This window comes from Coregonus clupeaformis, unplaced genomic scaffold (genome assembly GCF_020615455.1).
Source record: "Coregonus clupeaformis isolate EN_2021a unplaced genomic scaffold, ASM2061545v1 scaf0327, whole genome shotgun sequence".
Classification (NCBI taxonomy): Eukaryota; Metazoa; Chordata; class Actinopteri; order Salmoniformes; family Salmonidae; genus Coregonus; species Coregonus clupeaformis.
This window is the reverse complement of record NW_025533782.1, coordinates 21079-35187: the sequence shown is the minus strand read 5'-3', so window position 1 is coordinate 35187 and position 14109 is coordinate 21079. Positions and strand designations below refer to the sequence as shown.

Sequence of the window (14109 nt, the reverse complement as noted above, 5' to 3'; positions counted from 1 at the left end):
CAGGTCCTAATCCAGGCACTTGTCATCTCCCGTCTGGACTACTGCAACTCGCTGTTGGCTGGCCTCCCTGCCTGTGCCATTAAACCCCTACAACTCATCCAGAATGCCGCAGCCCGTCTGGTGTTCAACCTTCCCAAGTTCTCTCACGTCACCCCCCCTCCTCCGCACACTCCACTGGCTTCCAGTTGAAGCTCGCATCCGCTACAAGACCATGGTGCTTGCCTATGGAGCAGTGAGGGGAACGGCACCTCTGTACCTTCGGGCTCTGATCAGTCCCTACACCCAAATGAGGGCATTGCGTTCATCCACCTCTGGCCTGCTGAATCCCCCTTCCTCTGCGGAAGCATAGTTCCCGCCTCAGCCCAGTCAAAACTGTTCGCTGCTCTGGCACCCCAATGGTGGAACAAGCTCCCTCACGACGCCAGGACAGCGGAGTCACTCACCACCTTCCGGAGGCATTTGAAACCCCACCTCTTTAAGGAATACCTGGGATAGGATAAAGTAATCCTTCTACCCCCCCCCCAAAATTGTAAAGTGGTTATCCCACTGGCTATAGGGTGAACGCACCAATTGGTGAGTCGCTCTGGATAAGAGCGTCTGCTAAATGACGTAAATGTGCCCTTGAGCAAGGCACTTAACCCTAATTGCTCCTGTAAGTCGCTCTGGATAAGAGCGTCTGCTAAATGACTAAAATGTAAAAATATGTAAAATGTACTCCACTAAATCAACACTGGGCCTTAAAGCACTTTAGTTGTGGTTTGCAACAGAACAGAGTCCTAGTGAAAAAATATTATGTCAGTGGAGAGCAAATCTGAGCATTCCAAACGGGCATCTTATCACCAACGAGTAAGTCTGACAACATTCTCTGGAAAGCCAGTTTCATGTACAGTACCTTCTTCATGCCAAGCGAGCATTCCCCGCTCGGCTGATAACACACAAATATTCACAAAGCACCCATAAATATAGAAAATGTGGTCATTTGTTCACCATAGCACCCACAAATATGGAAAATGTGGTCATTTCTTCACCATAGAAGGATGTTTTGATTCTTTCTATCTTTCTGCATTGAGGATAAATGAAAAGCTGTCTGATTGGTTAGGTCTTTGACCAGGGAACAACAATATTGTAATAACCTGGAAACAAAAGCACCGAACGTCCAGAAAAACTAGGAATTTAAGTTCATCTATCTTAACCCTAACCCTCTGCCGAGGTAGAGAGGTCAGACTGACTGACAAGTAAAACGAATTATTGTCATCAACATAATTGAACTTTCGCCCAAAGTATACATCTGTATAAACATACATGATGTCACCTGTAAAACTCACATTTGTGATGTTGAGATATTATGTTATTTACCATTCACACACAAGCCTATATCTATTATGAAAAGTTTACACAATCATCAATCACACAATCAACAATCCCATACAGATACAGTGGCTTGCAAAGTATTCACCACCCTTGGAATTGTTCCTATTTTGTTGCCTTACAACCTGGAATTAAAATGGATTTATGGGGGGTTTGTATCATTTGATTTACACAACATGCCTACCACTTTGAAGATGCAAAATATTTTTTGTTGTGAAACAAACAAGAAATAAGACAAAAAAAAACTGAACTTGAGCATGCATAACTATTCACCCCCCCAAAGTCAATACTTTGTAGAGCCACTTTTTGCACCAATTACAGCTGCAAGTCTCTTGGGGTATGTCTCTATAAGCTTGGCACATCTAGCCACTGGGATTTTTGCCCTTTCTTCTAGGCAAAACTGCTCCACCTCCTTCAAGTTGGATGGGTTCTGCTGGTGTACAGCAATATTTAAGTCATACCACAGATTCTCAATTGGATTGAGGTCTGGGCTTTGACTAGGCCATTCCAAGACATTTAAATGTTTCCCCTTAAACCACACAAGTGTTGCTTTAGCAGTATGCTTAGGGTCATTGTCCTGCTGGAAGGTGAACCTCCATCCCAGTCTCAAATCTCTGGAAGACTGAAACAGGTTTCCCTCAAGAATTTCCCTGTATTTAGCGCCATCCATCATTCCTTCAATTCTGACCAGTTTCCCAGTCCCTGCCGATGAAAACCATCCCCACAGCATGATGCTGCCACCACCATGCTTCACTGTGGGGATGGTGTTCTCGGGGTGATGAGAGGTGTTGGGTTTGCGCCAGACATAGAGTTTCCCTTGATGGCCAAAAAGCTCAATTTTAGTCTCATCTGACCAGAGTACCTTCTTCCATATGTTTGGGGAGTCTCCCACATGCCTTTTGGCGAACACCAAACGTGTTTGCTTATTTTTTTCTTCAAGCAATGGCTTTTTTTCTGGCCACTCTTCCGTAAAGCCCAGCTCTGTGGAGTGTATGGCTTAAAGTGGTCCTATGGACAGATACTCCAATCTCCGCTGTGGAGCTTTGCAGCTCCTTGAGGGTTATCTTTGGTCTCTTTGTTGCCTCTCTGATTAATGCCCTTCTTGCCTGGTCCGTGAGTTTTGGTGGGCGGCCCTCTCTTGGCAGGTTTGTTGTGGTGCCATATTCTTTCCATTTTTAAATAATGGAATTAATGGTGCTCCGTAAGTTTCTGATCTTTTTTTATAACCCAACCCTGATCTGGACTTCTCCACAACTTTGTCCCTGACCTGTTTGGAGAGCTCCTTGGTCTTCATGGTGCCGCTTGCTTGGTGGTGCCCCTTGCTTAATGGTGTTGCAGACTCTGGGGCCTTTCAGAACAGGTGTATATATACTGAGATCATGTGACAGATCATGTGACACTTAGATTGCACACAGGTGGACTTTATTTAACTAATTATGTGACTTCTGAAGGTAATTGGTTGCACCAGATCTTATTTAGGGGCTTCATATGCACGCACCACTTTTCTGTTATTTATTGTTTTCATTTCACTTCACCAATTTGGACTATTTTGTGTATGTCCATTACATGCAATCCAAATAAAAATCAATTTAAATTTCAGGTTGTAATGCAACAAAATAGGAAAAACGCCAAGGGGGATGAATACTTTTGCAAGGCACTGTACACACACACCTGTCTTCGCTGCCCATTACCTATATATTATTTTCTCACACCAAGCTTTGCAATGTCACCTCTTTTTGTTTTTTTTCATACAAAGTTTTATGTTTGGTTGAATTGTCAACAGGTTATGTCAGATAGTGAAGTAACCTGACCTGTCACACTTGTTCAAGTTGGCATGTTGTAAGTCAAGCACAGACTATATGTTTTCAATAAAATAGAGTAGGACAGTTCTACAACACATGTAATAATATTTAGCTGATACTATATCATTGAATAATATTACGTTAATTCCAATAACCAGGACCCTATGCACACAATTGATAGTCAGTAATTATCCACCACTTATTCCTCTTAGGCTACTCTATGTCCAATGAATGCATTTAAGGTCCATGGAATGTAGGCAATAGAATGTAGGCTATGATAAAATTGTTTTGATAAATAAACAACTTTATAGAACGCATAGCCTACATTAGGCAAACCATTTAAAATGTATTTGATTGCGATATGGTCAACTTACCTTGGTTGCTCGTGTGTCAGTGAAGTAAACACTACTGCTGAATGATCTACGCTTGGGGAAGGTCAGAAAATAATTCAATTTCACAATTTCGAGCAAACTGACAGAGCCCCCGCTCTCGAACGCGCATGCTCTTGCAGTCCCTCGTCTGGTGCTGCAAGCGACTGAAAGCGGCCGAGATCACAAGCTACCGTTGCCTACCTTATCGAAACTTTAAGGCCGACCGACAACTTACAATGTTACAGTTAGGCAGCACAACTTCATTTGAATAGATTGGCAACAATTTGAATTATGTCAACTCAAATGTAGAGTAGGTCAAATGAAACACACCAGCCTAGAAGCCCTGGCCTGTTTATTGTGAAAGAACACAACACACATTTGATCAATTCAAATTGAGCCATAAAACATTCAATCTTCGATTTAATCTCTGTCTGACTTGTATTCATTTGCATTATGTGCTCTGTTCATTCCAAGTAAACAAGATGCTGCTTATTTTATTGCTGATATTGGTAACAGACAATAGATCCATAAGCTTAGGCCTACTATTTGTCAAGGACTAAGATGATCATCACACAATTTGATCCAATGAGTTATTATAATTGTAATGAATTACGAATTACAGCAGGGGCAGAATGGGACCAGAAGTCGGCCTTTTAACACACCAGTCCATTTTCTTCAGGTGTGCCTTTTGATTGATGGGCTGTTCCACTAAACTATTTTAGGGGGGTGTCTGTGAAGTGGAACAGCAGCCTATTAGCCAAATGATTATAATTCTGCTCAACAATGGTAACAATAATATTTGTCTACCAAGGTACATTTTAAATCTTGAAAGTCAAAGTGGGAATTTATATTTTTATTTTAATCTTCTGATATTTGGCAACATAATGGCACCAATTTACCCATTGTTGCTTATTTGTTTATGATGACATCTACATTATTATATTATCTCACCCCCCAAAGGAGACAAATTCATGTAAATGACTAATGTGAATAGTGAATTGCATTAATAATGAGCAGTGTTGGACTCACTCTGCTCAGTTACCACATACTCCTTAGTCCCCACACTCTCATCATGCCCCACACTCTCATGAGTCTCCACATACACCTGAGTCCCCACACTTCCGTCAGTCCCCACACACACCTCAGTCCCCACACTTCCGTCAGTCCGCACACACACCTCAGTCTCCACACACACCTGAGTCCCCACACTTCCGTCAGTCCCCACACACACCTCAGTCCCCACACTTCCGTCAGTCCCCACACACCTCTCAGTCTCCACACACCTCAAAGGCTCAACAACCTGATCAGGTTTGACATCATCAGACTTGCATAAAGAGACACAGCAGACCAGACAAAGCATGAACAACTTACAAACACTGAACAACCCAAGCAGCCGCCCAATTAAAAAGATTTCCAATATGATGGTGGTAGAAGCCGCAAAGATGTATAGAGATTTGTTGCAGTATTTGTAGCCGATGATCCCTTTCCGTTCGTAGTTGGGCTGGAATACAGAGAAGATCCAATTATGGCCTGTAGACAAAGTGGTAGGAAATATAATCAATGTATGCAGTTTGAGAGATCTTGTGTACTTTTGTGCAGTGTCGAGTTAAGGCTAAGTTAGAAAAAAGTTGGGTTCAAATCAGACTATATTTATAGAATATTATAAGAATAATATAAATTAAAAATGGCCAATTTGGGTGCAATCAATTATCTTCTCAGAGATCAAATTATATTTCAACAAAACAATGTTGCAGAAATGCTAATCTTATCTGTTTCTAACTACAGAAATGATTTCAGAACAATCTGAGATGGTAGCTGTCATGGGTTGCTGAAATGACGTGGAATGACCTCTAAGATAGGAAGAACACGGCCCAGTTTCAGTACATTAAATTACTCCTTCCTTCCTTCCTTCCTCTCTTCAGTGAAGTAATCACTTAGCTGATAATGTCGGATTGGTAGAAGCAATACTTTACAGAAACAGATCAGTGATTACCTTAAAGAAAGGAGGGAGGAAAGGAGGGAGGAAAGGTGTGAGGAAGGAAGCACATTAAACGTATTCAAACCGGGACACATGTTTCGTAATTTGATGTCTCTTACCAATAATGCACCAGACGATGATCATGAACCAAAATAGTTTAGACAAATGTTGGCACACAACACGGTCCTTGTAGCAGGAAGAGAATGCATAGAGGAGACCGAAAGATCCAGAAATGATCATGTGGACAGGGATGACACGTTTCACTGGGCAGTCATCAATGTACACAGCACCTATGTGGAGAAGTAGAGGAGTTATGTGGATGAAGGGTGATGCGGTATGATGGAGATATAAATGATTCCTTACTAGTTACTTACCCAAGACAATGAAGGTCACACAAACTGGAACCCATAAGACCAGCATGCAAACTGCGGGATTAGACAACACACATTTTTTTTCATGTCCTGTCTATGGTTGCATAGCATGATGATATAAAATCGTTACATTTTATAAACCTTTATAAATGTAGACATTTATAATCCTGTACATTAATAAACAGACACGTGTCAGTCATTGTTTTCCCTACCCTTCAGTTATCATCAACAGCACGGCCATATCATGACTAACTTTTCTCTAAAGTGGTTCAAAATGTATATTAGGAGTTATGATGTCATGTTAGAAGGGTTACATTCCAGACTGACTACATTGCATCAACCAATGGTTGGGTGCCACGTCGTCGACTGCACGGTCGGGCATCAGATTTGCTGGTACGTTAAACACCTATTGTGAGGCTTCTGTAATGTCGTCAGATTGTAACGTTGCTAATACTTTATAAAATATAGCTCAGGTACGCACCGTCAATACATCTTCCCATGGTGCGTGACACAGATTGGTTGATTGACCTGAATGGTGGATGAGACAAATATAAAATGTACTTTGTTATGAAGACAAGAAGTGATAGTACTGTAGTCGTCGTGTATCCCTTCTGAACTTTGGCATGATCTTATCTTTACTCTGTCACGGTGCTAGAAATGGTGAGGTGTGGAATCAGGCGCAGAAGCAGATGTACAGTCCAACAAGACTTTACTAGCGAGTGCAAAATAATCCAAACACGGCCAGAGGCCAACAGACGCACACAGGCATCAAACACGAGCGCACAAACACAGGGCGCAAAAACTCTCCTCAACCGAGGAGGAAGTAAATCGTAACTGGCGTACCGAAACACGGGTAACGCACAAACACCTGACACGAAACAATTATACACAACACTACACTAACAACAAGGAAACTAAATAGGGTGCTTAATGAGACATAACACAAGACAGGTGTGGCTAACAGACAAAACTAATCAAACAGGAAACATGGAACATGCAACGGTGGCAGCTAGAATTCGGAGACGACGAACGCCGAAACCTGCCCGAACAAGGGAGAGAGGCAGCCTCGGCCGAAACCGTGACAGTACCCCCCTTGACGCGCGGCTCCAGACGTGCGCCGACTCCGGCCTCGGGGGGACGACCCGGAGGACGTGGAGCAGGGCGCGTCGGATACCCCCGATGGAATTCCGTCCAGGAGCGACGGGTCCAAAATGTCTCTCCTCGGCACCCAGCACCGCTCCTCCGGACCGTACCCCTCCCACTCCACTAGATACTGGAGACCCCCCATCCGACGTCTCGAATCCAAGATGGACCTCACGGAGTACGCCGGTGCCCCCTCGATGTCCAATGGGGGCGGGGGAGTCTCCCCTATCTCATTTTCTTGGAGCGGGCCCGCTACCACCGGCCTGAGAAGGGACACATGGAACGAGGGGGTTAATACACTTATACTCCACAGGTAGCTGTAATCTATAACATACCTCGTTCAACCTTCTCAGGACTTTAAATGGCCCTACAAACCGCCGACCCAGTTTCCGACAGGGCAGACGGAGGGGCAGGTTTCTGGTAGAGAGCCAGACTCGATCACCAGGTGCGTACACCGGTCCCTCACTGCGGTGGAGATCAGCGCTTCGCCTTCTGACGTCGGAGGGCCCGCTGCAGGTGGACGTGTGCAGCGTTCCAAGTCTCCTCCGAGCGCCGCGCCCACTCATCCACCGCAGGAGCCTCGATCTGGCTCTGCTGCCAGGGTGCCAGAACCGGCTGGTAACCTAACACACATTGAAATGGAGTTAGGTTAGTGGAGGAATGGCGTAGGGAATTCTGGGCCATCTCGGCCCAGGGAACGTACCTTGACCACTCCTCCGGCCGGTCCTGGCAGTATGTTCTGAGAAACCTACCCACATCCTGGTTTACGCGTTCCACCTGCCCATTACTCTCCGGGTGGTACTCACCGAGACCCCCAACCGCTCCATAAACGCTCCCCAGACTCTGGAGGTGAATTGGGGACCCCGATCAGCCACAATGTCCTCGGGTACCCCGTAGTGCCGGAACACATGGGTGAACAGTGCCTCGGCAGTTTGTAGGGCAGTAGGAAGACCCGGCATGGGGAGCAAACGACAGGCCTTAGAGAACCGGTCCACAATGACCAGGATGGTAGTATTCCCTTGGGAGAGGGGAAGGTCTGTTATAAAGTCCACAGAGAGGTGGGACCATGGTCGTTGTGGAACGAGCAGGGGTAGCAACTTACCCCTAGGCAGATGTCTAGGCGCCTTACACTGGGCGCACACCGAGCAGGAGGAAACATAAACCCTCACATCCCTTGCCAACGTGGGCCACCAGTACTTGGCACTAAGACAGTGCACTGTCCGGCCGATACCGGATGTCCAGAGGAGGGTGACGTGTGAGCCCAATAGATCAATCGATCCCGAACCTCGAGCGAACGTACTTCCGACCCTCCGGGCACTGTGGTGGACTAGGGTCGGTGCGTACTGCCCGCTCGAGTTCAGCATCGACCTCCCACACTACCGGTGCCACCAGACACGACTCAGGCAGTATGGGAGTGGGCCCACGGACCTCTCCTCCGTGTCATACCGCCGAGACAGCGCATCTGCCTTACCATTCTGTGACCCAGGGATGTACGTGATCTTAAAAGTGAACCTGGTCAAGAACATACTCCATCTTGCCTGGCGAGGTTCAGCCTCCTCGCCGCCCGGATGTACTCCAGGTTACGGTGGTCCGTCAAAATGAGGAAAGGGTGTTGAGCCCCCTCAAGCCAGTGCCTCCACACCTTTAGAGCCTGTACCACGGCTAACAGCTCCCTGTCCCCTACGTCATAGTTCCGCTCCGCCGGACTGAGCTTCTTAGAATAAAAAAGCACAGGGGCGGAGTTTAGGTGTGCGCCAGACCGTTGTGAAAGCACGGCTCCTAAACCGGCCTCTGACGCGTCCACCTCTACCTGGAACGGCAAAGAGGGATCCGGATGCGCCAGCACCGGGGCCGAGGTAAACAGGTCCTTCAGCCTCCCAAACGCCCTGTCCGCCTCGGCCGACCACTGCAGACGCACCGGACCCCCTTCAAAAGAGACGTGATGGGAGCTGCCACCTGTCCAAAACCCCGGATAAACCTCCTGTAGTAATTTGCAAACCCCAAAAACTGCTGCACCTCCTTCACAGTGGTTGGTGTTTGCCAATTACGCACGGCCGACACCCGGTCTACCTCCATCTTCACCCCCTGACGCAGACAACTGATAACCCAAAAAGGAGACCGACTCCTGGAAAAACAGACACTTCTCTGCCTTCACATACAGGTCGTGCTCCACCAGCCTCCGCAACACTCTACGCACCAGGGCCACATGCTCGACACGGGTAGGCGAGTACACGAGAATGTCATCAATGTACACAACCACCCCCTGCCCCTGCATGTCCCTGAAGATCTCATCCACGAATGATTGGAAAACTGACGGAGCGTTCATCAACCCGTATGGCATGACCAGATACTCGTAATGGCCCGAGGTGGTACTAAAGGCTGTCTTCCATTCATCACCCTCCCTGATGCGCACCAAGTTGTACGCGCTCCTGAGATCTAATTTAGTGAAGAAACGCGCCCCATGCAACGACTCAGTCATGGTCGCAATCAGCGGGAGTGGATAACTGTACTTCACCGTAATCTGATTGAGACCACGGTAATCGATGCACGGGCGCAAACCACCATCCTTTTTCTTCACAAAAAGAAACTCGAGGACGCAGGGGAAGTGGAAGGCCGTATGTATCCTTGTCTCAGAGATTCGTCTATGTAAATCTCCATAGCTTTCTTCTCCTCCTGAGACAGAGGATACACATGGCTCCGTGGGAGCGCAGCTCCTGCCTGGAGGTCTATCGCACAATCTCCCTGCCTATGGGGTGGCAAACCGCCGCCCTCGCCTTACTAAACGCAATAGCCAAATCCCCCATACTCAGGGGGAACGTGCAATGCGGGCACCTGGTTTGGACTCTCCACCGAGGTAGCCCCCTACGGAAACGCCCAAACATCTACCCACACACTGAGCAGACCACTCCATCAGAGCCCTCTCCTGCCACGAAATAGCTGGGTTATGGGTACTCAACCAGGGCATGCCCAGCACCACCGGATACGCAGGAGAGTCAATCAGGAACAGCTGAATCATCTCCTGATGATCCCCCTGCGCACACATCCTAAGTGGCGCCGTGACCTCCCTGATTAAGCCCGTACCCAACGGACGACTATCTAGGGCATGAACGGGGAAAGGAACATCAACAGGAATAAGGGGGAATCCCTAACGCTAAACAAAACTTTTTATCAATAAATTCCCAGCCGCGCCTGAATCTACCAGCGCCTTATGCTGGGAATGAGGTGCTACCTGTGGAAACGCACAGGCATCCAAAAATGGGCAACAGTGAGCTCTGGGTGAGTGGGGCGCCTACTCACCTGGAGGGAATCCCCAGTGCGGGACCTGTCGTCATCCTCCCTAGGAGGCCATCCCCAGCACCTAGCCGCGGTGTGTCCTCCCCGACCACAGTTGGTGCAGTGGATGGACCCCCTAACCAACCGACTCCTCCTCTCTCTAGCGCCAGCGCCCCGAGCTCCATAGGACACGGCTCGGAGGCGCTGGAGGGTGAAATGGACGGACCCCCTCAGGACGTCCGCGGGTGGCCAATAGGTTATCCAGCCTGATGGACATGTCGACCAGCTGGTCGAAAGAGAGACTGGTGTCCCTACAAGCCAGCTCCCCACGGACGTCCTCTCGTAGGCTACATCTGTATAGATCGACGAGGGCCCGCTCATTCCACCCTGCATCTGCCGCTAGAGTACGGAATTCGAGAGCGAATCTTGGGCACTCCTCCTCCCCTGCCGGAGGAAGACCAGACGCTCCCCGCCGCTTTCCCCTCCGGGGGATGGTCAAACACCGCCCTGAAGCGGCGGGAGAACTTCGTTGTAGGTGATAGTCTCGGCGTCGATCTTCCTCCACTCCCGCGTTGGCCCATTCCAACGCCTTCCCGGACAGGCAGGAGATCAGGGCGGACACGCTCTCATGCCCCGAGGGTGCCGGGTGTACGGTGGCCAGGTACAGCTCCACCTGGAGGAGGAATCCCTGACACCCAGCCGCGGTTCCGTCGTAGGCCCTCGGGAGAGAGAGTCGGATTCCTCTGGGTTCTGGCGCTGGAATGGGCGGACTGGCCGATGGTGCTGGCAGGGAGGGAGGTGGTGGCGGCGCTCCCCATAGCCTCGGAGCGTGGTGATCACCTCCTGCAGGGCGGTCCCCATCTGCTGTATCTGGTCCTGTTGTTCCCGAACCTGGACCTCCAGTCTCGTCGGGGCTGCTTCGGCTCCTGCTGATTCCATGTCAAGGTGTGTAATTCTGTCATGGTGCTAGAAATGGTGAGGTGTGGAATCAGGCGCAGAAGCAGATGTACAGTCCAACAAGACTTTACTAGCGAGTGCAAAATAATCCAAACACGGCCAGAGGCCAACAGACGCACACAGGCATCAAACACGAGCGCACAAACACAGGGCGCAAAAACTCTCCTCAACCGAGGAGGAAGTAAATCGTAACTGGCGTACCGAAACACGGGTAACGCACAAACACCTGACACGAAACAATTACACACAACACTACACTAACAACAAGGAAACTAAATAGGGTGCTTAATGAGACATAACACAAGACAGGTGTGGCTAACAGACAAAACTAATCAAACAGGAAACATGGAACATGCAACGGTGGCAGCTAGAATTCCGGAGACGACGAACGCCGAAACCTGCCCGAACAAGGGAGAGAGGCAGCCTCGGCCGAAACCGTGACATACTCCTGCTGTCAGTTTCTAAGTCCGTTTCTAGGCCCCCCACAGTCACACTTCCCCTTGCTAACTAAATATAGCTATTTTTGACACAATGCTACAGTTGAACCATAATTACTTCATTGTTCACTGCTGGTTTGCTAACTCAAATAGTTCAGAGTTATCCTCATCTAAGAGAGAGAGAATAGCAGTACAGAGATATTGTTAGTTAATAAATCTCCTACCTGTAGAATATGCGTTCTCTTTAGTGGTCAGACACTTATGCTGCTGAACACCAAATGAACTACAAATGCAGTAGTGAAAGTGAATTGGAACATCAATAAAACGGAACTACGGTGACCTTACTGTAACAGTATGAATCTAACAGTAGTACTTTCATTTTGATTAATGATAAAAAACACCACATTCTCTGGACTGCATCACTACTGCATCTTGTGGGTGGCAGCAGAGTTCACGTCTCAATCCTTTATCTTAATTCAAACACAAACACTATATTGCTTTAAAGTTGCAGTTGTATTGAGCAGTGGCGACCCGTCATTCAGGGCAGGTGGGGCCTGTTTTATATAAATATCATTCAGTTAATAAAGCCGCATACAAACATGGTCTCTTTTTTGCTTTCTTGAGTAAGGCAGCTCCAAAATGCAGGTATTTCAGCCTAGCTCAGTGCTTTCTGTGGTAGTGGGGCAGCCAGTGGAAAATACGGAGTTTAGGGGTTGGTAATGTAACCTAATTGCGCCCTGATTGGCTCAGTGTTCTGTCACTCAAGGGGACACTACGTCACGGCAAAATCTACGGAGAGAGCTCGAAAATTCAAGCGCCTTGGATGCTACCATAGAGTTACAATAGAAGTGCCCATTCAAGAAGGCTCAAGGTCATTGGCCACAGATAAAACGACTGTCACGAGTTGCAAAGCCAGAACCCAGAAGCAGACCAGGACAAGGTAAGTTGAAACGAAGGTGAGTGTTTATTTACAATTCAAGAGTGATGCTGAATAATCCAGGGAACAGAGCGGGCGGCGTTGATTAGTTGTTGGGGGTGCAGTGGTTGATCCCATCATGGGTCGGCAGCCGCCGACCACCAGGCAGAGGTTGGATGAAGGTTCCGGACGGGTGACTGCAGATGGAACAAAACGGAGGTAAGTAAACAACAAGGTGCAAAAACAACAAAACTAACGCTAGGCTCTAAGACTGATACTCTGGTAAACCTACTGTTCATGGCTAACGCATCCGGCAGGGAATGGATGTTAGGCCAGAGCCTAAGAAGGGTGATGATCAGGACCAGGTGTGCAGATTGCTGATGGGATGCAGGTGCGGAAATCAAGAGAGCTCCCCGGAGCGTTCCAGAACCTCGGGAAACTGGAGATCACGAGCAGAAAAACTAGTCCACAGACAGGACCCGACTCAGACTGCCGGGATCGTTACAGTACCCCCCCTCCGACGAACGCCACCGGGCGGACTCCCGGAGCGCCAGGATGGAGGCGGTAGAAGTCACGGATGAGGTCAGCATCTAGGATCTGTCGCCGCGAATCCAACTCCTCTCTTCAGGACCATACCCCTCCCAGTCCACGAGATACTGGAAACCCCGGCCCCGCCGTCTGGAATCCATGATTCGTGCCGCACCGTGTAGGCAGGACCACCTCCGATCATCCGAGGAGGAGGAGGAGGAGGCGGAGGAGGCAACAGAGGACTGAGGAAAACCGGCTTGAGGCAGGAGACATGAAAGGTGGGATGGACTCTGAGCGTCCTTCGGTAGTTTGAGTCGAACTGCCACTGGATTGATCACCTTCTCCACCACAAACGGACCAACGAACTTCGGTAACAACTTCCTAGACTCAGTCCGTAACGGAAGATCCCGTGTGGCCAACCAGACCCTATCTCCGATGGTATAGGTGGGAGCGGGGATCCGGCGACGATTCGCCCTGGAGCTGATACCGGTCCGAAACTCTAAGGAGTGCCTTTCTGGCCCGATGCCAGGTCCGGTGGCAACGACGAATATGGGCCTGGAACAGAGGGCACTGAGAGCTCCTTCTCCTGAGAAGGGAACAAGGGGAGGTTGGTAGCCATACAGGCACTGGAAGGGAGACATCCCAGTGGCAGATGTAGGGGAGTATTGTGGGCATACTCAACCCAAGGCAACTGAGAGACCCAGGAGGTGGGGTTGGAAGAGACCAGGCAGCGTAGCGTGGTTTCCATCTTCTGGTTGGCTCTCTCCGCCTGACCATTGGATTGGGGGTGAAAACCAGATGTGAGACTGACTGTAGCTCCAATGGCCAAACAGAAGGACTTCCAGACAGCAGAGGTAAACTGAGGGCCACGGTCGGAAACGATATCACTGGGCAACCCGTGGACCCTGTAAACCTCCCCTAACCAGGATCTCGGACGTCTCAGGCAGAGGAAGCTTGGCAAGTGG

At 48.7% G+C, this 14109-nt stretch overlaps 1 protein-coding gene across 1 annotated transcript; it reads right to left on the bottom strand.

The window, feature by feature from the left end:
* Positions 1 to 3876: 3876 nt before the first annotated feature.
* Positions 3877 to 6490, bottom strand: LOC121572978. The gene is made up of 4 exons (XM_041885015.2): positions 6372 to 6490; positions 5894 to 5944; positions 5639 to 5809; positions 3877 to 5071 (listed from the first exon to the last, which is right to left on the bottom strand). The coding sequence occupies exons 1-4, from the start codon at positions 6388 to 6390 to the stop codon at positions 4545 to 4547; spliced, it is 768 nt and encodes a 255-aa protein (XP_041740949.2). The 5' UTR covers positions 6391 to 6490; the 3' UTR covers positions 3877 to 4544.
* Between the last annotated feature and the right edge of the window lie 7619 nt (positions 6491 to 14109).

Excerpts from the sequence above, each read along its gene's own strand:
- LOC121572978 (XM_041885015.2), bottom strand. Across the intron at positions 5,810-5,893 it reads TGTGACCTTCATTGTCTTGG|GTGCTGTGTACATTGATGAC; the intron begins GTAAGTAACTAG and ends TTCTCCACATAG. Across the intron at positions 5,072-5,638 it reads CATCGTCTGGTGCATTATTG|GCCATAATTGGATCTTCTCT; the intron begins GTAAGAGACATC and ends CTTTGTCTACAG.